Source organism: Colletes gigas, unplaced genomic scaffold (assembly GCF_013123115.1).
Source record: "Colletes gigas isolate AHSC1104 unplaced genomic scaffold, ASM1312311v1 Colletes_gigas_Sc00043, whole genome shotgun sequence".
NCBI lineage: Eukaryota > Metazoa > Arthropoda > Insecta > Hymenoptera > Colletidae > Colletes > Colletes gigas.
This window is the reverse complement of record NW_025106672.1, coordinates 247,901-273,629: the sequence shown is the minus strand read 5'-3', so window position 1 is coordinate 273,629 and position 25,729 is coordinate 247,901. Positions and strand designations below refer to the sequence as shown.

The 25,729-nt window shown below is 37.0% G+C and overlaps 1 protein-coding gene across 1 annotated transcript in view; it reads left to right on the top strand.

Annotated features, from left to right (window-relative positions):
* Positions 1 to 25,729, top strand: part of LOC122403059 (V-type proton ATPase 116 kDa subunit a1) — a 123,940-nt gene that overhangs the window by 70,221 nt on the left and 27,990 nt on the right. The window contains exons 2-3 of the mRNA XM_043406340.1: positions 8,809 to 8,949; positions 9,176 to 9,355. Of these exons, the coding sequence (XP_043262275.1) occupies positions 8,833 to 8,949; positions 9,176 to 9,355 (297 nt within the window). The 5' untranslated portion in view covers positions 8,809 to 8,832. The remainder of the gene's footprint in view (positions 1 to 8,808; positions 8,950 to 9,175; positions 9,356 to 25,729) is intronic.

Sequence of the window (25,729 nt, the reverse complement as noted above, 5' to 3'; positions counted from 1 at the left end):
CGGAACAAAAATATACTTTTTCGCATTATATTTGCTTCATTAAATAGTAGAAGTTTTACTCATAACATATTTTTCTATGTTTCTAAATAACGAAGATATTTACATATTTTTATTTCAATTGTAAAATATGGAATCAATGCAAGAGAATATACAGTATTAAATGAATATCCTTAAAACTAATTGTAAGAAAGGAATATGCAGTGAAATCTGACAATGGGAAATGGTGCTACATCGAATTTGAAAATTTTGTATTCATGTAATTCATTTTTTTTCGTTTTAATTCACAGATTTTATACAGTTTTGTATATCGCTGAATTTGTCCTTCACGCTCTATAACAGTATCGAAAAAAAAATATATGATTGCATTAAATCAAAATTATGTGTTTGAAATTTCAAAGGATGATTACATTTGCTAATACAATTTTTGTCAAAAGAATATTTTCATATTTTGTTAAAATTTAATTTTGCTGCTATTGCAGTTCTTGATCATGATTTAGAAAATTTAATAATTAATCAATTTGTCGCTGTCGATCTAAACTTCCTACAAACTTTGCGTACATCATTTCAAAATATTTTGATTTCAAAATATGAAGTCAAACGAAAAGCCATAAAAACGCTTTAAAAAATCACAATAAATATCTTCGTTATTTATAAACATAAATAAAATGTTATGAGTAAAACTTGTACTATTTAACGGAGTAAATATAATGCGAAAAAGTATATTTTTTCCTGCAATAAATTGTTGAAATTTGAGAATCACGACTATAAAAAATAAAAAATTCAAAATTGTATTTCTATATTTCTATAAAGCTTAAAATGACGATTTCAAAGAGGTGCAGAAATGTATGATAGGGATACACTTTAATGGAGAAAAACGGATTAAAAAAATACAAAATTTTCAACTGCGATGTCCCACGTTTTCCCGTTGTCCGATCTATTTCAGATTTTGCATAGGTTAGGTTTTCATGTATTGTCACAATTTCAGGGGGTGTCCCGAAACAGATTTGTAAATCGAAAAATAAGGTCCACCCTACTATACAACAGCTATCTGTAGGAAAATATAGACATTGAATACTATTTCGCACGCGTTTACATAAATTATTTTGTTTGTATGAATTAATTGTAATATTAAATTATTAAGAAACTATAATCTTGATGTACACCTACATCGTTTCAAAATATTTTGATTTCAAAATATGAAGTGAAAAACGAAAAAACTCTCTAAAAAATCACTATCTTCGTTATTTATAAACATAGAAAATAATGTTACGAGTAAAACTTTTAGCATTTAACGAAGTACGTATAAGGCGAAAAATTATATTTTTTCCCCGCAATAAATTTTTGAAATTTGAGAACCGCTTTTAAACCGCTTAAACCAAAATTTTTCCCTTGTTGGAATTCGTAAAGAATGCAGTGTTGGATATGCACCATATCTGTTGCCATTTTCGACTCTACAGAATTGAATACGTTTGAAGGTTATGTTGGCTCTTTCGCTAAACTATCTTTTGTTTTAACTAGCTATATGTCAACACTATACGACCGCAAAAGAGCGGGAAAATCTATTGACTTTAAACTTGATTTTATAACTGCTTAAGATAATTTTGATTATTCATTTGTACACCTAATAAATGAAAGAAAACTTTCTCTTTTTGAAAGAGACAAACCAACACGCAATTTCCTGAATATTAAGTGCATTAGTCGTTCCACTGCCCGATGCACTCCCTGTACTTTGCATTACTATCTCGCGTGTTTCCTGCTCCCTGGGTGTACCTCCACCTGTTCTGCTTCCGGCACCACTCGGCCTCGTTTAGAGTTGGCCATCCCACACGATCGAAATGATCTAAAAGCCGTTCTAATAGATTTACGCGGCTGCCTTTACTATCAAACTTCCATTAACACTTTGACTGCCACGTGACCCATATTATGGGTGACAGGATTTACCATTATGATATTAGAAAAATTAATTCTCAAGTTAAGACGTCGAGGGAAATAAATTTAAATAGAATTTGTGAATTTTAACAAGGTTGCGAAAATAAGTACTGAAACAAATTTTAGGTTATGTAGCTTACAATGGTCTAAAATCAAAATTTTACTTGTGCAGAATATTATACGGTTTTGATCTGGCAGTGAACGTGTTAAGGGGGGACCTCTATGTAGAAATCCGAAATTAAACCGATTTTCAAGAATTATTTCGAATGATAAAGAATTAATAAATATTTTTAAGGTTTCGAGGACTATTTAGAATATACTTCAATTTCATTTTGTAATTTATTTTGTTCAAATAAAATGCAAAATGGCGGAGACACAGCATGATTTGCTAGAAGCGTCGCAAGGCGTCTTCTAAAACGGTGTACACTCTAGTGTCGGTTTTTATTATCCGAATCTGCTAAGCAACGAAATATGATTAGTATACAGGGTTTGTCCGGAAAGTAATGAGCCTCATTTTTTTGTGATGCGTCTATACAACGCACAGCGCTGCGACCGGTGGGGAAAAATGGGGGGAACCTTTAGGCTTTCCAGCGATGCCACGGGGAGTCGCCTCCGAAGGCTCCGAACTCTGGGAGGGTTAGGACGTGCTGCCACGTGAACGTCTGTAGAGTGACCTCGTCGTAGTTACGATGGAAAAAACATTAGAACAGCGTTATGCGGTGAAGTTTTGTGTTAAACTCAACAAGACGCCGAAGGAAACATGGGATATGCTTAAAGAAGCCTTCGGGGATGCTTGCATGTCCTATTCGCAGGCAAAGAAGTAGCACAAGTCGTTCAGAGAAGGTCGGGAGGAGGTTACCGACGAGGCCCGTTCTGGACGCCCACAAACATAACAATAGTAAATTTTCTAACGTTGCTCGATCTATATTGACCAGTTAACTGTTTCGACCTCTTTGGAAAATGCGTATCTAAATTGCGTCGCACAAATTTAACGATGACGAGTATACTCGTCATACACAGAGTATGCGTAATATGAAATTAGGTTGTAATAAAATGATTTTTATTTTTTTATTTCATTACTTACATTTATTTATTTACTTAAATTAACATAAATATTTTGCATGTGAACGAAAAAAAACATGAAAAATCAATTTCTTACTTTAATTTGCTGTTAGAGAATGGTATTGAGCAAAGCATGGTACAATGCATAATGAAACTTCGCAAGTTGAACACCAGTATATGAATCCGTAATTGCTTCTGTGATAACTAATAAAAGATAACGATACATTTACGAAAACTAATTCATACAATATGCGGTCTTGTTTGTATTGATTGTTTATAAACTTCTATTTGTTCCTTTCACTTCGACAGGTCTCAAAATATTTAAAACATCTTGAAGTTTACGAATATATTTTAGTTTTCACTAAAATTGCTATTTAAACTGCAAATTGTCACTACTTATTACTCGGGACGAATATACTCGTCATAATACAATATTTTACACTTTTTTCGCGACTAGTATACTCGTCAGAGTTAACTGATTAAGTAACGGGGTAAAAGTGCGTTCATGGAGACTGGTAGTCCAGTGAGTCTATTAAAAAAATCGATGTACGAAAATTTATTCCAGGGGCTGGAATTACTGAAGGTTAAACAAGAAAGTAACTACCATGGAATTAAATATTTTAGTTTTCACAAAAATTGCAATTTAAATTGCAAATTGTCACTACTCAATACTCATGACGAATATATTCGTCATAACACAATATTTTACACTTTTTTCGTGACTAGTATACTCGTCAGAGTTAACTGATTAAGTAACGGGGTAAAAGTGCGTTCATGGAGACTGGTAGTCCAGTGAGTCTATTAAAAAAATCGATATACGAAAATTTATTCCAAGGGCTGGAATTACTGAAGGTTAAACAAGAAAGTAACTACCATGGAATTAAATATTCTAGTTTAACACTAAAATTGCAATTTAAACTGCAAATTGTCACTACTCAATACTCATGACGAATATATTCGTCATAACACAATATTTTACACTTTTTTCGTGACTAGTATACTCGTCAGAGTTAACTGATTAAGTAACGGGGTAAAAGTGCGTTCATGGAGACTGGTAGTCCAGTGAGTCTATTAAAAAAATCGATGTACGAAAATTTATTCCAAGAGCTGGAATTACTGAAGGTTAAACAAGAAAGTAACTACCATGGAATTAAATATTTTAGTTTTCACTAAAATTGCAATTTAAATTGCAAATTGTCACTACTTAATACTCATGACGAATATATTCGTCATAATACAAAATTTTACACTTTTTTCGAGACTAGTATTCTCGTCAGAGTTAACTGATTAAGTAACGGGGTAAAAGTGCGTTCATGGAGACTGGTAGTCCAGTGAGTCTATTAAAAAAATCGATATACGAAAATTTATTCCAAGGGCTGGAATTACTGAAGGTTAAACAAGAAAGTAACTACCATGGAATTAAATATTCTAGTTTTCACAAAAATTGCAATTTAAACTGCAAATTGTCACTACTTATTACTTGGGACGAATATACTCGTCATAACACAATATTTTACACTTTTTTCGTGACTAGTATACTCGTCAGAGTTAACTGATTAAGTAACGGGGTAAAAGTGCGTTCATGGAGACTGGTAGTCCAGTGAGTCTATTAAAAAAATCGATGTACGAAAATTTATTCCAAGGGCTGGAATTACTGAAGGTTAAACAAGAAAGTAACTACCATGGAATTAAATATTTTAGTTTTCACAATAATTGCAATTTAAACTGCAAATTGCCACTACTTAATACTCATGACGAATATACTCGTCATAACACAAAATTTTACACTTTTTTCGTAACGAGTATACTCGTCAGAAGCAGTTAACTGGTTAAACGATACTGATAGTTCGAGTGTTTACAAACCAACACGGTCGTGGCCAGAAAGACATTTCTTCACAGATTAGCCGTTAACGACGCACTTCCAAATTCCAAGATGGCTACCTTTTTGACCGTTCTATCACCAACCATGGTTTTGCCGACTCCTCTAAGAGTTCAAATAACTTGAAATCACCAACAAAAAATCAACACCGAAACAAACTGGCGAACTATTATGAGCATATCCCACTTCTGAAATATTTGGACTGTAAGCGTCAGCTTCGAACTCGTGCTCGAAACAACCAACACGTGGTCGAATAATTAACACGTGGTTGAATAATTATATATATATTAGGTTGGGGAAAAAGAAATCCATTATTTTTGCGTGAACTTCAAGACTTTATTTAACATGTTTCGGATTTTCCGATTTGGGTCAAATATGCGCCGTTTTGTTCTATAATTTATTGCCATTTTAAAGGTAGCTTCATAATGCTTCTCTCATAGAAATCTTGGTTCTTATTGGCGAAAAACTCTAGTAACCGATTTTCACAATATTTTCTTGATGCCAATTTCTTATCACTCAGGAAGTTTTGCAATGCGAGAAAAAGATGGTAATCACTTGGTGCCAGGTCCGGACTATATGGTGGATGCATTAAAACTTCTCAACCAAGCTCCCGGAGTTTTTGGCGAGTCACTACAGACGCGTGTGGCCTGGCGTTGTCCTGCTGGAACACAACACCTCTTCTGTTGGCCAATTCTGGCCGTTTCTGGTCAATCGCTAGCTTCAAACGGTCCAGTTGTTGACAGTAGAGATTCGAATTTAGTGTTGGGCCATATGGAAGGAACTCATAATAAATGATTCCTTTTCAGTCCCACCAAATGCACAGCAGAACCTTCCTGGCCGTTAGTCCTGGTTTGGCCACCGTTTGAGCTGCTTCACCGCGCTTTGACCACGATCGTTTTCGCACAATATTGTCGTATGTGACCCATTTCTCATCCCCAGTCACCATCCGTTTAAGAAATGGGTCGATTTCATTCCGTTTGACTAAGGCTTCGCAGATGGAAATTCAATCCATCATGTTTTTTGGTGTTAATTGTTGTAGCACCCAAACATCGAGCTTCTTTTTGAATCCAGCTTTGTGCAAATGGTTTAAAACTGTTTTATGGTCGATCTTTAGCTCCTGGGCGATGCTACGACTACTAACATGCCGGTCAACTTCGATTATTTCTGTAATTTTATCGACATTTTCGACGACGGACCTGCCTGTGCGAGGTACATCTTTGGCATCAGAAATACCTGAACGGAATCGGCGAAACCAAAATTGCACGTAATTAGCCGTTACAGTATAGGGGCCATAAACACTATTTACAATTTCAGCCGCCTGGCTTGCATTTTCGCCTGTATCAACGAAAAACTATAAAATGTACCGAATTTTCTCTTTCTTGACTTCCATTTTTAACACCTTGTAACTCACAACTGAATAGACCAAATAAAAAACAACAAAAGAAATTTTTTAGTGTGAAATGTCACCTTGCAAAGAGCATAAATCTAAAATTGTTTGATCGATACTTTACGAGATATCGATCACTACAGACATCTACCGACAAAATAATGGATTTCTTTTCCCCCAACCTAATATTTGAGAAAAAGTGCAGAATGAAAAAGAAAAAGGAAATAGAATAATCTCTCTCATTTACAATATGGAAAAGTCACAATAAAGAACATAATCCTTCGTGGGTAGGAAATCACACAAACATACTCCGACAGTCTTTTGTCGTCGACTGCCTAGGCACGACTGTCGTATCTAACGCACATTCTTTTCTAATTTGCGAAATCCAATTCGCCGATAGTGGGCAATGGCCGCTAGTCGCTAACTTCGCGTTTACCGATTCGCGTCTACACTAGTATGATCGAGTATACTACTTAAAGATTGCCTTGTCTTTCCATTATCTCGAAAAATGAAGGTTCTCTATCATAAACACGGACTTTGTATTTTCTATTGTTAACAATTGTTGTGGAAAAAAAAGTAAACCAAATTAGATATTTCTGCCGAAGGCGAGCATATTGGGGCGAGATAGCGCTAAAATATTAAAAAATTTAACGTAAATTACTAAATAGAAACTAGTATTTACAATTTCTGTAACTGTAGAAACATTGAAATTTATTGTTTAGAAAATTGTTATTCCTGAATAATATTCGCAAGAAACATTGAAATGAATAAACGTAGGCCAAGTAGGTTTGTTTCATTGGTGTGATTGGCTACCGAGAATGATGTTCGTCTTGAAGCGTATTAATGAGGTATTAGGTAGTAATTATTCGCATCGTTAATAGTTGTACATATTGTGGGTGGTTGGTTGAGAGCAGACGAAGAAGGAAACGAGAAAAGGAGAAACAGTTAACGATGTTGACGCGATGAGGATCGTTTGAGCTCATCGCGCGTTTACGAGGGATTCGTGGCCTGATAGTTTCCCACAGTTCGTAGGAAATGTACGCTCGTTTCGTTAATTAACGCTGAAACGAGGTTTCGCACGCGATCGTCTCGTTCGAACGCGCGTGATCATGATACGCCCTCGATCGATCGATCCATCGATCCGTCTATGCACAGCGGATGAATTATTTATATTGTTATTTACGGGCGAATAAATCATTTTTATTCGTTATTCGAGAATAAAATTTTCCAAAATCTGGTTCGTAATTATTTCTTAGTAGAAAATTTCGTCTACGGGTGACTTTTTCTATTATACCGATCCAGATGTGTTTCTAATAATTAGTTAAGAGGGATAAATTATTTATATTGTTATCAATGGGCGAATAAAACATTTTTATTCGTTATTCGAGAATAAAATTTTCCCAAATCCAGATGTATTTCTAATAATTACATAAGAGGGATAAATTATTTATATTGTTATCAATGAGCGAATACAACATTTTTATTCGTTATTCGAGAATGAAATTTTCCCAAATCTGGTTCGTAATTATTTCTTAGTGGAAAATTTCGTCTACAGGTGACTTTTACTATTACTCCGATCCAGATGTATTTCTAATAATTACATAAGAGGAACGTTTTAAATTTTCATCTATTTCGACCGACTCTCGCAACAACGATAAGAGGAAATTATTATGCCTTGACGGTCTAGACTCCGTAATTTAATGTCGTTTTACTTATCTTGTACTTCGGTATCTCGATTTTTCCACGCAGGAACGAACTGGTAAACAATTCTGTTTGGTCCTCGATAAAATTGCATTAGGAATGTGTAGATAGGTACACACATACATACATACCCTATCTACCCTCTACATTCGACCAGAACAATTGTATTCCTTTTTTTCACCTATTTTCCTACCTTTCCTCAGAGTCGAATTCCTGACAGCGCAAATAACATTTACATCGTAGATAAAATTTCGATTAGTCGATTCTTGTTTGCAGAAAGAATATTTAGTAAGTGGAACAGTGGCGATTATAGGCTTACGATGAAATTGTTCCGGTAATCCCGATTAATTTTAATATTTTAAGTTCGAGGTTGATTCTTGGTATTTATTGTTGACTTTATGGATCTCTTTTTCGTTGATTACAAAGTATGTATGGATTTCGTCACACGTAGGTCCAAGAGAATAATGCGATACACTTGTTATTATCGTTGCGTGATAAGATCGCGTTTTATTGCACAGCTTCGTTTCATCAAGCCTTATCTACATATTTGATAATAAACTGGATTACCGTCACTATTGTATAAATATAATAAACGTTATATCGAATTACGTCCTTTTGTTTCGTAGAAATAGCGTTAGAGAATCCCAGCGCAGCACGAGGGCTCTTACACAGTTGTCAAACATCGATACTTTATATTTTTCCATACACGACATTAGTATTTAGAACTTTTTTTAAATATATTATTCTATTTTTCGTCATATTAAAAATATGAAGATTTCCAAGTGTCCAGATATTTGTCAAAGTCGCTTGTATAATTTTTCAAATTCTAAAATGTTTTTTTTCTCCGCAGGATAACATTTAAATTGCCTTCAAAATGGGGGCCATGTTCAGGAGCGAGCAGATGGCCCTCTGCCAAATGTTTATTCAACCAGAGTCAGCCTATCTTTCCGTTTCTGAACTCGGGGAAACGGGTACAGTACAATTTCGTGACGTAAGTATAATAATAACTATTTTATTGCACTCTTTAACTGAATTCTCAAGCATCAACAGTTTCATTACGCTTCAACTAATTTATTTTTCCCTCGAGTCGGATAAAATTACTAACAACAATGATTTAAACATTTATTACACGTCCGACTAAAGATTGAATCGTTTGTTTGATACGTTTTCGTGCTTTATTTAAATCAATCAGTAATTTTCTTTCGATTTCTTAATAGCTGAACAGCGATGTGAATTACTTCCAACGAAAGTTCGTAAACGAAGTTCGTCGATGCGACGAGATGGAACGGAAGCTCCGATACATCGAGGCGGAAGTGAGAAAGGACGAGGTATCCATCGCTGACAATCTCACGGAATTGCCACGGGCGCCCAATCCGCGTGCAATTATTGACCTCGAGGTAAACCTTATTGTATATCCATTAAAAACCTTTTACTTAAAGTTACTATCGTTCGCAATCGATTTTTATTAATTATTAGTCCGGGCCACGATATAGCGATATCGTAAATTAAACTCTTGAGGATTGGAACTGACTACTGCTGCGACATTTAGGGCCATACATGACATCTTGCTTGAGGGTGCCTTTCTATGTCCATAACTGCACTACTTTTTTTCATTTTCTACATGGGTCATTCCATGCGAAATCGGACACTTTTCGGAGTACGATGTCGGATTTTGTTCTACTTTGAATATGTTGTAGTCTTTAGTGATATATAAACGTATCTCGAAGGATTTTTAAAAATTTTAAAAATTGTTGGTTTTACATCTGTTTGAAATATAGAGCTCACTTTTTTCAATAAATAATAGCTGCTAAAGTAAGGAAGTTATAAAAATGAAATTTTAGGTACTTGTAGCAGACCCATGGGAGTATCAAATAAAAATTATTTCAATTAAAAAAAAAATTTGTTTAACTATTTATTTTGCAATTGTTTACAACAAATGTCATTTTTTTATAGCGGGGAAATATTTAAAAATCTGAAAAAAAATGGGCATATAGTCCTGTTTGTCCCCTTCACGGACCAAGTTTTAAAAATACGGACACTTTAAAATTGGCCTTATAAAAATTAATTGAATGGAAAGCTGCGTCGCGTCGTGACATGTTGGCTCGACCGGCCAAGTCGCGCAGTGCCTGCAACCGCCAAGCGGCTATACCTGCTATTGTTATACATAGGGTGTTGGACTGCTGGAAAATGTAACAGTTATTGGACACTCACTCTTTGTCAATGACACTTAGCATTATACACATTTAAGTTGTCAATATTCAATGCGATAGGATGTTCAATGTTCTAGTGGGATAGGATATGATAGGATGTGATGGGATTAGGTTCTGGTTAAGAAATAATGGTTGGATTGTACCAATGATCATCTACCGGATTAAATTGTTTGTTATAAAATTAATTACCTCATAACAGCTACAACTGTTGATTTGTCACTGTCTGAATAAATTCGGGCAGTTAAATGCGTTACTTCTTTAGTTGTTGTAAATAAGTGAAAATTGCGTGTTCCACAGATTGTTGTAGCCAGTCCACGCCTTTCCAGCAAGAATTCCGAATGTTCCTTATATTCTTCTTTTGAGTTGAATTCAAAATGTACATTTTTAACAGCAACACAGTTTGTAGATGAATTAGAAATCCGATTACCAAAGTTGCAAATTCACGATTTTATTGCAAGAAGTCAAAGCAGCTTTTTTAAATATTCTAAAGAAAATGTAGGACCTGATGAATTTGTTGTCGTCGGCGATTTTGCGGAAAATTATTCCTTCGCTATCCAAGACGAAATCCAAAATTATCATTGGTCCAACAAACAGGCGACAATACACACATTCATTGCATATTATCAGGTGGATATTTGTTTAAACCATGAAAACTTTGTAATTATTTCGGATTGTCTCCAATATGACAGCACTGCAGTCCATTTATACCAGAAGAAATTAGTGGAATTTTTGAAGGAAACACATGGCACAACTATCAAGGAAATCAAATATTTTTCTGACGGAGCATCATCACAGTACAAAAATAAATATAATTTATTAATTCTCAATTTCCATTTTGAAGACTTTGGAATCAACGCCGAATGGCATTACTTTGCAACATCGCATGGCAAAAATGCATGAAATGGTATTGGTGGTTCTTTAAAACGTCTTGCTGCTCAAGCTAGTTTACAAATACCGTTGGAAGACCAGATAACGACACCACAAAAATTATTTGATTGGGCAACTGCCAATATTAAAAACATACATTTGCAATTCAGCTCAACAGAAGAATATAAGAAACATTCGGAATTCTTGCTGGAAAGGCGTGGACTGGCTACAACAATCTGTGGAACACGCAATTTTCACTTATTTACACCAACTAAAGAAGTAACGCATTTAACTGCCCGAATTTATTCAGACAGTGACAAATCAACAGTTGTAGCTGTTATGAGGTAATTAATTTTATAACAAACAATTTAATCCGGTAGATGATCATTGGTACAATCCAACCATTATTTCTTAACCAGAACCTAATCCCATCACATCCCATCATATCCTATCCCACTAGAACATTGAACATCGAGAACATCGCATTGAATATTGACAACTTAAATGTATATAATGCTAAGTGTCATTGACAAAGAGTGAGTGTCCAATAACTGTTACATTTTCCAGCAGTCCAACACCCTATGTATAACAATAGCAGGTATAGGCGCTTGGCGGTTGCAGGCACTGCGCGACTTGGCCGGTCGAGCCAGCGTGCCACGGCGCGACGCAGCGTTCCATTCAATTAATTTTTATAAGGCCAATTTTAAAGTGTCCGTATTTTTAAAACTTGGTCCGTGAAGGGGACAAACAGGACTATATGCCCATTTTTTTTCAGATTTTTAAATATGTCCCCGCTATAAAAAAATGACATTTGTTGTAAACAATTGCAAAATAAATAGTCAAAAAAATTTTTTTATTAATTGATATAATTTTTATTTGATACTCCCATGGGTCTGCTACAAGTACCTAAAATTTCATTTTTATAACTTCTTTACTTTAGCAGCTATTATTTATTGAAAAAAGGGAGCTCTATATTTCAAACAGATGTAAAACCAACAATTTTTAAAATTTTTAAAAATCCTTCGAGATACGTTTATATATCACTAAAGACTACAACATATTCAAAGTAGAACAAAATCCGACATCGTACTCCGAAAAGTGTCCGATTTCGCATGGAATGACTCACATGCATATATTGTAAGCAGGTAAATTAAGATATTAAAGACTGGAGTAAAACCTATATCTGTTACGATACCTCTAAAAATGGCGACACTGGATAAAACTTTTCTTCGTACGGCCCTGGCTATGGTGTAAGACCCTTAGATGCAGTGATGGACATTCGTGGGAATTTTTACCCTCGTGGGATTCCTTTCTGCGCATGCGTAAGCGACATCACAGCTACCTGTTGTCCGCTACCATAGATGTATCTTTAGCGCAAAAAGAGGTGCATGTTGGGAATTCCCATGTTTCGTGCAAAATTGAACTTTCTACTTCAAATGCTCGCCAATCACACAAAAATTAACTTATCGAAGATCCCCTACGTATTTCTCTAGCTATACTCGTGTAGATTAAGAGGACATTTTTTGTTTTTGTCTCTTTCCCTGTAACTTCCTTAAATTTTGTTCCTTACGGGGACCTGTAAGAAAGGGTCTGTTAAGGTCAGGATAGCGGTCGGGCGTTTTGATAAAATTGACACGAGGTGGACTTTCTAAAACTGTATTCTGTGTCTGTTCATGGCCAAAGCCAATACAATTCTGTACCCTGACAGAAAACCAGGGTCGTGAGGGCACCCTTGACAGTACGGCCCTCCTTTTTCCAAGTGTCCTGGCCGATCCTCCGTTAAGGGGGGAAACGCGCCAAGGAGAAGCACATGGCCCGCTTCAGGCATTTATTTATTTCAACGTTTCTAACAGATCCAACGGTACCTTAAATTCTAGTTAAGAGTATACGGCAAAATTCCTACGAATGTGCATCACTGCTTAGCTGCTCGTATTTCTGTCAATTCACTTGTTCCGGGAGCTGAAACGTGTAAACTTTGACATCTACTTGAGTTTACGACTTCGCTGTATTACGACCGGACTATACACAGTATTGGTGGCATCGATCGAGTATCTGTTAGTATTTCTCATAAAAAAAGTTGATGTCAAGTACCACGTGTTATTCTCTTGAAGGTTATTGTTATAAGTCTTTGGTCTAGGTCTAATAATTACAACTCTATCTTATTTCTGTTACTGATTTATTGCACTCGATCTACCACGTAGGACGGGCCACACGCTTCTGCTCGCCGCCTCGTGTTCGTTCCTTTGTTCTTTCCTTTCAGGCCTACCACACATTCTTTCTTTACACCAACCATTCAGTCATCGATCATGCATTCTCATCAGTCGTACCACTCACTATTTACAACCCATTCACACCGCTACATCACTCCCCTTTCAGTAACTGAGTTACGATACAAATTAACTTAAAGCTATACAGATTATTCTCCCGTTACATTTACCTGTTTCGCATCACATCTTACAGTCTTTTTCTCGTTACTCTACATTTATAACTAGTTACGATGACTATGTATGCAAATATAGAATCTGAGACTAAATTATATTGCTTCTATTTACAGTTTTGTACTTGTTACTACCCTATACTCAGTCTTGGAATCTTAGCGGCAGTCTAATCGTTCTTTTAACGCGTGTTAATACAGTGGGTTGTGCGCTATCATCCGATTTGCTTGGCTTTCCTTCGCTATAATCTTCCTCCGGCTTCAAAATGTACGCTGGCTTGAGTCGGTCTATCGAGATATTTACTTCTTTCCCTTTTATCATTATCGTAAAGTACTTGTCCTGCCTCTTGGCCACTGGAAACGGTCCGTCGTATGCCGGTTCCAGTGGTTTTTTAATCCTGTCCACCCTTAGGAAAACATGAGAACTCACTTTTAAATCTTTGTGAACAAATACCTTTTGTTTCCTGCCTCTCTGCGACTTAGCGGGTTTTAACAGGTCCATGTGGCTTTGGAGTCTGCTTACGAAGGACTCAGGTTCCACCTCCTGTTTCGATTGTTCGAAAAAGTCTCCTGGAAGTCGTATATTCGTTCCGTAAACCATTTGCGCCACCGAATGGTTTGTATCTTCCCTCAGCGCTGCTCTTAATCCCAGCAGTACTGTGGGCAGGGTTTCCGTCCACTTGCTGTTGCCATGTGCCTTTATAGCAGTCTTTAACGTTCTATGCAAACGTTCAATCTTCCCATTGCATTGTGGGTGATACGGAGTGGTATGCAGAACTTTCGCCCCACACATCGCCATCAGGCTCCTGAATAGTCGTGCTTCAAACTGCCTTCCTTGGTCTGTTATGATACTGTCTGGCACGCCAAATCTGCTCACCCAGTTTTCGTAAAATGCTTTTCCTACCGTTTCAGCTGTGATGATCTGCAACGGAACTACTTCCATCCAGCACGTAAATCGATCAATACATGTCAAGCAGTATATGTTCCCTTCTGAAGGTGGCAACGGTCCAATGATGTCTATGTGAACTACCCTAAAGCGTGCATCTGGTACCTGGAACTCTGCAAATTTAGATTTAGTGTGTTTAGTTACTTTCGTTTTCTGGCAATTTATGCACGTCCTGGTCCACTCCTGCACGTGTTTCCTTATTCCTGACCAAACGAATCGGCTAGCCATCTCTTTCACCGTAGTTCTTATTCCTTGATGTGCTAGTCCATGGATTTGGTTGAACAGTTCCTTCCGAAACTTTTTGGGTATATATGGCCTTACCATATTGTGCGATGTATCGCACCATAAGACTTTCCCCGTTGGCAGTACATACTGCTTGAATGTCAACGATGTGGAACTTTCTTTCAATTCCTTAAATTCGGCGTCCTTTTCCTGTTCTCCGGCTATCTGGTTATAGTCCATTTGAGTGACTTCCTCGATCCTGGATAATGTATCCGCTACTATATTGTTCTTTCCGCTTATGTGTCGGATGTCCGTGGTAAACTGTGAAATATATTGGAGCTGGCGCTGTTGCCTAGGGGAGGCCTTGTCGTTTTTTTGCTTAAATGCAAATATTATTGGCTTGTGGTCTGTGAATACCACAAATTGTCTCCCTTCCAACATGTATTTAAATTGTTTAATGGACAAGTAAATGCTTAGTAGCTCACGGTCATACGTGCTGTACGCTCTCTGCGCATCGTTTAGCTTCTTCGAATAAAACGCTATTGGTTTCCAGCTTCCTTCCTCGTACTGCTGGAGTACTGCTCCTACTGCCCAGTCTGAGGCATCCGTGCATACGGATAGTGGTAATTCCGGTTTTGGAAACTGTAGAAGTGCAGCATCGGCCAAGTCCGTTTTACATTTTTCGAATTTCCTTATCGACTCCTCCGTCCACGGTACTCTTCTTTGGTCTTTCTTCTTCGCACCTCGCAGCATTTCATGCAAGACCGCTTGTGTTTGTGCTGCCTCTTTTAAATACCTTCTATAAAAGTTGACCATCCCTAAAAAGGTGCGTAAATCTTGGATGGTATTAGGTAATTTAAAATTCAGTATTGCGTGTACCTTCTTTTGCAGAGGGCGTGAACCCTCGAGGGGTTATCAGATATCCCAAAAACTCTATTTGTTCCACTCCGAACACCGATTTTGACAAATTGACGCGAAGGCCGAATTTTTGCAATCTATCAAAAACCAGTTTTAAATGTTCCCGGTGTTCCTTCTCTGACGCGGAGGCTACAAGTACATCGTCTATGTAAGGGAATACTACATCTATGCCTCGAAATACTTCATTTATGAACCGTTGAAACGTTGAAGGGGCATTCCGTAACCCGAAACTCATAACATTAAACTCATAGAGTCCAAACGGTGTGATAATGGCTGTTTTACACTTATCCTCCTCCGCGATTGGTATCTGGTAATACGCCTTGACCAAGTCTATTTTTGAAAATACTGTTTTGTTTTGCAAAATCGTGTGGAAATCCTCGATTCGCGGTATTGGATAACGATCTGGAGTCGTCAGTGCATTTAACCGCCTATAATCTCCGCAGGGTCTTAACGTACTGTCCTTTTTCTTCACCAGATGTAGTGGGCTCGCCCATTCCGATTTCGAGGGTCTTATTATTCCGTTATCCAGCATATATTTAAATTCCTGCTTTGCCAGTTCCATCCTTTCGGAATCCAATGGTCGTGCTTTTGAGTACACCGGTTGGCCTTGCGTGACAATGTGATGCATGACTCCGTGCTCGTTCGCCTCCGTTACTATCCCTGGCTTTGTAATCCTGGGATACAAGCAAAGAAGATCTGCAAATTTAGACAAGTGTTTTACCGTACTAATTTTATTGTCTACATCTATTGGCATTATTTCACTTCTTATCGACAGCTTGGTAGTATCATCAATCAACCGTCTCTTGTGGACATCCACCAACAACTGAAATTGGTTCAAGAAATCGGCACCCAGTATTCCTTTACTAATTTTGGCTACCACAAACGGCCACTGGAATGTGCGTCTCAGTCCCAGGTCCACAGTGAGGATCTTTATACCATATGTTGGAATTTCCGTTCCATTCGCTGCATACAGCTTATACTCACACGGAATCTTTGTTTCGACATCTGCGGGAATTAGTGATATATCCGCTCCACTGTCCACTAGAAATCGCATCCCTGTTTTCCTGTCCTTCAAGAACAGTCGATATTTGCGGCAGTCCTTTCCCGGAAATGCAGCAGACCCTACCGCGCTATCTACTGCATGCTGGGGGTTTCCCGGTTCTCCCAGCTACACGGCTGTTTACATCTTCCCGGGTTGCACTTTTTCCCGAACCTGTAATGGTAATAGCAAAGTTTTCCGCTAGGATCGAACGCTCTTCTCGGACCACTCTTGCTCCTCGCCCGATTCCGATCGAAACTCCTGGTTCTGGATCGTGGTCTCCGCGACACGTTTATTGCTGATATTTGTTGCTCTATCGCAGAAATTCTCAACATAACCTCTTTCCACGGTTCTACCTTACCGACATTCGCGACTTCCATATTGGCTGTTGTTTCCACCATCTTGTCCGCCATTTCCGCTACTTTTTCTAGCGTTTCATCGCTAACCACGAGCACGTTTCTCACGTGGTCCGGCATTTTTTCGAGCCACAGGGTTCTCAGAACTTTTTCTGATACATCGTCTGTGCCCTGTAGCGTTTTCATTTTACGAAGCAACTGTGTAGGCTTCATATCCCCCAATTCCAGTCCTGTAATTAGCCTTTTAATGCGCTTATTTTCGCTCTCTCTAAACGTATTTAGCAACCTTTGTTTTGCCGACGTATATTTATTATTTCCATCCTCTTGAATGATATCCCATAAATTCTCTATGAACTTTGGTTCCAATTGAGCCACCAGATAATTAAATTTGGTGTCTTCTTGTGTAATATTACAGATTTGGAATTGGGCTTCTACTTGGTAAAACCAGATCTCTGGTCTGTCTACCCAAAATGGCGGAATTTTGATACTGACCTTGTTGATCTCATATTCATTACCGTTCGGTCCCTTTTCCATTATACTTGACCCTGGCTCCATTTCCACTACTGTACGGGGTCACCACTTGTTATAGGTCTTGGTCTACTAATTACAACTCTCTTTTTTTGCTCACTATTTTATTGCACTCGGTCTGGTCTACCACGTAGGACGACCACACGCTTCTGCCCCACGCGCTCGCCCGCCTCGTGTTCGTTTTCTTTTGTTCTTTTTCCTTTCAGGCCTACCACACATTCTTTCCTTTCACCAACCGTTCAGCCATCGATCATGCATTCTCATCAGTCGTACCACTCACTATTTACAACCCATTCACACCGCTACATTATGTGTAACGATATGACGTTTTTGTAAACGATCGTTGCAGCTAGACAACGGATGTTTAGGTTTGAGAGAAAAAAACGTGTCGATTTCGAAAGGAACCTTCTCAAAGAGAAAACAGCATTTTTGCTGAAGACAGTCGAATAAAAACTTCTGCAAACGAAACAGCTTACCGCCTTTAGTTTTGCACCCTTCTGTCTGCTATACTTTGGACATTCGTAATTGGTTATAGTCCGGGTCACGATATAGCGAGCTCGTAAAATCGAGTACTTAGGCGATAAAAGTAAAAATGTTTCAGCTATCGGGACAAGCGAATTAACAGAAATTTTCTAAGCCATTTTTAGAGATACCATTAGAGGTAATGGTCTTACCCAAGTCGTTAACTCCTTGCCTTACGATTTAATTTCCAACTGTGCGTGCCAAAAGCAACACCAAGGTTTGTCCCTGTAGACTTATCACGTCTCTGAGACTTCTTATTCATGTTTGGCCCGGTAGACTTATCATGTCTCTGAGAGATAATTAATTTATCTGCTCATAATATATGCAAGTAGAAAATGAATAAAGGTAGTGCAGTTACGAATACAGAAAGACATTCAGAAAGGCATCCTCAAGCAAGATGTCATGTATGGTCCTAAGTGTCATAGCAGCAGTCATTGCAGACTCTCAAGAGTTATAACCTTGCTATATCGTGGCCCGGACTATACAAAAAATAATTACAGTTGCGGACAAAATTAAGTGGACAGGTAGGGAAAATAGGTACGAATTAAATTTAATCAAAGTACTATAACTATTATGCACTTAAGTTTTATATATTATACAGAGTGAGGCACTTAAGACCGGCCATCTGAATAACTTGGTTGCTATTGAAGATAGGAAAACATGCATGGGGTAAAAATTATTTGATATCAAGAAGCTGATCATCCGATGTTACTAGTTTTTTGATAGGTGGAGGCATCAAGGAGATATGAAGGTCGTCTCTGTTTTTTTAAATGGAACGGTATGTTTTTTTACTTATATTCTGATAGAGTATTTCAAGACGAATACATTGATCTATGGATTCTTGGTCTGGGTTAAGCCAATTGCGATGGAAAATAATTTACTTTGAGGAAATGATCAAGCACCGTTGATTTATTTATCTAACATTAATACACGACTAATACAAGTGTTCAAAATTGAATTTCAGTTGTGTTTATCGCGGCACATCTTTCACAATCTTCTTTGATTGTTGGTGTTTGATTATACACTTGCTGCTTCGTTCGTAAACAAAACTTTAGTCAAAAACAAATCATTACCCAAAATTAAAGCAGGAAGTGTATAATGAAATATCATCAACCAAAGAAGATATGAAAGAGCGTATAAGAAGAGCTTGTGTCGCGATAAACACAACTGAAATTCAACGTACCGTATTATCCGTCAAGCAACGCTTCAGAGCATGCATCAATGTTCAAAGCCACCATTTTGAACACTTGTATTAGTTGTGTATTACTGTTAGAGAAATAAATCAACGGTGCTTGGTCATGTCCTCAAAGTAAATTATTTTTCATCACAATTGGCTTAACCCAGACCAGGAATGACCTTTCCATAGGTCATTGTATTCGTTTTGAAATACTTTATCAGAATGTAAGTAAAAAAACATACCGTTCCATTTAAAAAAACAGAGATGACCTTCATATCTCCTTGATGCCTCCACCTATCAAAAAACTAGTAACATTGGATGATCAACCCCTCGATACTAATAATTTTTCCCTGATGCATTTTTTCCTATCGCCAATAGCAACCAAGTTATTCAGGTGGCCGGTCTTAAATGCCTCATTCTGTATAATGTATAAAACTTAAGTGCATAATAGTTATACTACTTTAATAAAATTTCATTTATACTTACTTCTTTTACCTGCCCACTTAATTTTGTCCGTAACTGTATCATTAATATTCCTCTATCGAAAAATTACTATTTTGATGGGAAAGATAAAGATAATGTGAGAACATAAAAAAAATGCAAGAAATATGAGGGTTGAAAGAAAACTAGACACGAAATCATTTGTAACGTGCTTAATTCGTAAATAAGTAAAAATTAGTTATGGTTGTATACTTGCAAAGGGTATAGTTGAATATGGGGGTCAAATGTGACCCAAAAACCAAATTGAACGTGCGATGGGTCTTTCGATAGCTTATCGAAAGAAAACCCTATGTGCCAATTTTTAACTTGAAATCTCGACGGTGGAGGTAGTAATGGGGTGATAACAAAAATCATGTTTTTGTACAATTTCTCTTATCTTATTGAGTAAAAAAATGTAAAAAAATTCAGAGACATTTCGGGTACCGGGGCACATATTTTGGAAGCTTTTCAGACTTTTTTGATTGAAGAACCAGGTAGTAAAAAATAAAAAACCGCAAAAAAATGCCGAAAAATGCCGATTACGCGTTGAAGGTGTTGCAGAACTACTTTTATATTTTTACAGTAAACAGGTATTGTTATTACTATTATTTTCAATTTTTTGCAGATTTTTCATTTTCAATAATAACCGATTTTTTCCCCCATTTTCTGCATGTTAGAGTAACTTACAAGCCGAATTTTTATGTATTCTTTAACATATGAGTGTTTTGTGTATTGTTCAATATTTCTACACCAAGCAGAATTACGTAAGAATTGAAAAAGTAAAATAAAGCCAAACGTTGAGCGCAATACATATATTCTAAAGAATCAACGATATTTGTAATGGCGTCGTTGGCGCTGCAGTAAAGTGTCCGTCTGTGTAACTGCTGGAAGTTTCTTGACCGTAGGTTCGAATCTCCCTTTTGGACTTCTCTATTTTTTTTCCAAATGCTGACTATATAACAATGATCTATATTTACTTATAAATGTTCTAAAAGTATTTAAAAAATATTTTAATCTTGAATATGTATAACAATTTTTGAGTGATTTTTGCGTGGATGTATTTTCTTATGTTGATGAGGTCAGGATATTAAATAATAATATAATAATAAACTCAGACACGATTGACTAACAAATTGAAAAGATTTATACAATTGCATAAACGATACATTGAACCGATGCATTCGACATTCAGTGGCGTAATGCGACGATCGCGACGACGCACAGTGTGTCGCGTAAATGGGAATTCAGAATAAAAATCATAGCTTCTAAACTAGTCAATTTTCTACCTAAGACCTCTTACACTTTTTTAAAGAGAATACAATGATACATCACGTGGTGCACAAAAATTATACATGTCGGAGAAACCGTATTTGACGAAGCTGCACTGTTTAAGTCTCTATTGTTGCTTGCACCACTGCTACCCTTGCTAGCTCCTTGACGATACTTGGAGGCATAGTGACCAGTCGCACCGCAACGGAAACGTATTACGCTCGGAGTAGATCGCAATTCCCCCGAAGTCGCTGTTGAAGAAATGACGTTTGTGGTCCTCCTCGCATTCCTCTTGAAACGACAATCCTTAACCCTTTGCACTCCTATGTCGAGTATGGTTCGACATCAATTTTTATCTCAGGAGCTCCTTCGTCAAGTTCCACTCGACATTTTTTCAAGTCCAAACCAAAGAGATATCGTACACTTGAAAATTACAAAACACAACAACAGTGTAAATAAAACAGATATTATAACAGGTAAATTTCAAATAAAACACTTAAAGGCGTTGGAAGCTGCTGGTAACAAAATTGAAATATAATTCGGAGTGCAAAGGGCTAAACCGATGTCCCGGCTTTTCGCAAAAATGGCAAGTGTTTGTTGAAGGAGAAAACGGTTTAAAACGCTTATTGTCCGCCGGGCCATCCTTAGTAAATGACGGTAAAGCTACTGCCACCTTCCTCTTCAAAAATGAAAATGCTTGTAGCTCACGCTGTAGCTTGTCCCTCGTAAAGTGAGCATGGACGTCAGCCGTGCTGCATATGCAGCTAGACATTCTCCTTCTTTTGGTCGATCATCACTGTTCAATACGAATTTTGTTTTTCCATACCCACTAGGTGATTCTTGTAGAGCTCTGTTTCCTAAACACGAATGTGAAAATGGAATTGCTGTATCACCCTCAGTTTTCGAAAAACACGAATTTTTGTGAAAACGTCCAATTTTTGCAAAAACGAGGTATTACGCGAAAATTAGAAACATCAGACAGTTCCACTTAATCTTAAAAGATAGAGAAGAGATTCCTGAATATGCTAACATCGATAGTTATAATATTTTGTACTTTTGAACGGTTGTAAATAATCGCCAAAGTTTGAAAAAGTGTCGAAGCACGTACTTTATACACAACACTTTTGTATATTTACGGAAAGTTCTTTACCTGACACGAAATCTAAACACAGGATCTGATTCTGCAGACATTTCTGAAGAAGAAACTGTCCAACAGAAGTGTAGAAGCCGTTCTCAATTGTCACAGGTCGAGACAATGTTAGACGGCAACGCGTGCACGGCGTTTTATCGCCATGCGGCCATCGCTTGCCTATCTCGGCGCGGCAGTGCCGTAGCTACCTACAAGCGAAACTGGTATAATGGTGCAATAGGGCATGCACTCTGTATACAGGGTGTTCGGCCACCCTTTGGAAAAATTTTAGTGGGGGATTCTAGAGGCCAAAATAAGACGAAAATTAAGAATATTAATTTGTTGATGGAGGCTTCGTTAAAAAGTTATTAACAATTAAATTCAAAAATTTCAAATCGTTCTGGAAAAATTATTTTAGGTTGCAGGGTCAATTATAATTATTTTTGGTGTATAGACATACCCTCGAAATCCTACCCACTTTCTAGAAAAAAATTCGAGAATGTGTGAAATTTTTCGACGTAAAATAATAATTTCAAATCGTTCTGGAAAAATTATTTTCGATTGCGGGGGTCAGTTACAATCATTTTTGGTGAATAGACATACCCCCGAAATCCTGCGTATTTTTGAGAAAAAAATTCAGTACAGGTGGAACTTTAAACGTTAATAACTTTTTAACTAAGTCTCCATCAACAAATTGGTGTTCTTGATTTTCGTTTTATTATGGCCTCTAGAATCTCCCATTAAAATTTTTCCCAGAGGTGGCCGAACACCCTGTATAGTATGTTTGATTTTTGTTGTAACTTTTATTGCTTAAGGGGCCTTTCTACCTTGTGGGATTAAAAAAATCGATATTTTTTTTTTGCATTTTCCTTTAGTATGTTGTCTCGAAAATATATCTACCAAATATTAAATTGAAATTTGAAAAACTAACGAAGTTATAACCTGCTGAAATGTACCGCGCGCAGGTATAACAACTGGACGTGAAACTTTAAAGCTGTTTTTCTCGAAACTACATTTTTCGGCACTGCGTGCGTGATAACTAAAAAACTATTCAAGATATCAACATCAAATTTATACAGTATCTTCAGAACTGGTCTCCCTATAGCATGAACTAGGATAATTGCGATATATGCAATACTTTTTCTTTTATTAACAAAAAAGCAACCAAATATATGAAAATATTCAGTATTTTTTCGTAAAATAGCTGCCATTTTGCCATTTTTTGTTTTTTTGAAAAGATCCTAGTTCATGCTATAACCACACTCATCTATATTAAGAATATCGTTGGTTTTAGGATTTCGAATAACTTGTTCGCAAGATATCACGTACGCAGTCGGGTGCCGTTCGTAAAAACTGTTGGTTGATGATCAACAAAAACAGCGTAATCAATAGATATTATGCGTTGCAAAAATTCGTAAATATAGCTAAATATATAATAAATGTATCTACAAAATCCGGAATTAATCGCTCTTTAATAACCCGCAAAAAAAAATCACAAAGAAACACGTATTTTTCATGCCTACAAGGTAGAATGGCCCCTTAATATATTTGTATACTCTAGGATACTAATCACTGAGTTAAATTTTTAAAATCCATGGAAACTTATCAATGGAATCACTCGAACATGTACGCTTTTCTAAGAACGATCTGGAGTAAATCCTTGCTATTCACACTTCGCTCTTAGGAATATTATTCCTATTCTGTAAGGCAACCCAACAATAAAATGTTGTTTATTTTTTTACGGCTTTATATTTAAAAACCATTCATATACATACAATGAACATCGAAATTGTTTAGAAATGGAAATGATCGAGAAATGATTTTTACAAATCCACAAACAGATTAAAAAATGAATAATGATAAATATATACAGGAATTGGGAGCCTAAGATATTATCGGTGTTGCATCCATTATGCGTAGCTACGGCATTGCCGAGCCGAGGTAGGCTAGCGATGGCCGCGTGGCGGTAAAACGCTGTGCACGCGTTGCCGACAAACATTTTCTCGACCTGTGACAATTGAGAACGGCTTCTACACTTCTGTTGGATAGTTTCTTCTTCAGAAATGTCTGCAGAATCAGATCCTGCGTATAAATTTCGTGTCAGGTAAAGAACTTTTCGTAAATATACAAAAGTGTTGTGTATAAAGTACGTACTTCAACACTTTTTCAAACTTTGGCGATCATTTACAATCGTTCAAAAGCACAAAATATTATAACTATCGATATTAGCATATTCAGGAATCTCTCCTCTATCTTTTAAGATTGAGTGGAACTGTCTGATGTTTTTAATTTTCGCGTAATACCTCGTTTTTACCCAAAATTGAACGTTTTTACAAAAACTCGTGTTTTTCGAAAACTGAGGGTGACACAGCAATTCCGTTTCCAGGTTAGTGTTTAGGGTACGAAGCTCTATAATAATTACCTAGTGGATATTGAAAAACAGAAAACAAAATTTAATTTGTAGAACAGTGGATCATTGAACAGGTTGATGAGAGTGGCTGCGGGAGTTTCTACACAGTCGTAATGTACCAAAAACTGTTGCTTAAATTGTGGCCATGTCATCTCAGCATACGCAACTTGAGATAACCAAGTAGATGCACTCCCCTTCAATGCACGACTTATTGCCATGATCAGGGCTCCGCCTTGCAAGTTTTGATCGGTTAAGCACAGCTCCACGATAGCACACCACGCTCGCGGTTCGGCATCAGGCTTGTCTGGGTCGAAAATAGGAAGAGAAACATGTCTCTTACTTGAAGAGGATTTTATCCAATCAATTAGACTCCTCAAATTCTGGTTTTGGGCTTCCAGGAGTGTGCGAAGCAAAACCTCACGCGACTGACGTTCGCAATTCGCAACTGACTCGCTTTGTGTCCGAGGATATCCCACTTCTGATGTCGGAGAAACCGTTTCATTGGTAATTTCTTTAGGGCGACTTGTATTAGGTTCTCTCGGGCGACCAAGCCTCTGTCTCGTTATTACTGTCAAGATGGCCGTGTCGGAATCCATTAAAAAGTTTTTATTTTCAAATTGAATGTTACTTCACGTTGTGTTAATAAAGTTATACAGTATTTTCTCTATATAAGCTCGGAACTCGTCCACGATATAGGCAAATATCATATCCCCTCTACTTATCCCCACTGCGTACCGTTAGAACTAAGCACTCGCTGTATCGGCGAGTATGCCTTCCTATGGGCGGTTCCCCAAGATAGCGGCGCGCTTGACGGTCGGTCGTCGAACATTGTCATACGATACGGGCTCAAATTACTAAGGCAACACTAGTGCAATAATACAAATTTTTTATTTTTCCTTTTCTTGTTTTGAAACTTTTAACATGTCTGTGACAGTTTTCTGATTTAACTAAGATCAAGTACAACATAATTTTTATTATTGTTTTTCATAAATTATAATATACATTTGACCTTTCTTTAAAGTGTATCCTCATCTGAAAAAAGGAATTATAATTTAATTGACCTATCATTTATTTGCCGAAATCGTGAGACAACTCAGAGTAAAATAAGTTGGTTAAACAGTTCAAATTCGCAAGTTGTATCTTTTTGAGTCATATCACTATTGCAGTAAACGAGCGATACATACATATATGTACTGAAGTTATGACACGATTTAACTAGTACATATACAATATTAAATCAACAACGAAATTTATCTTTATTTTT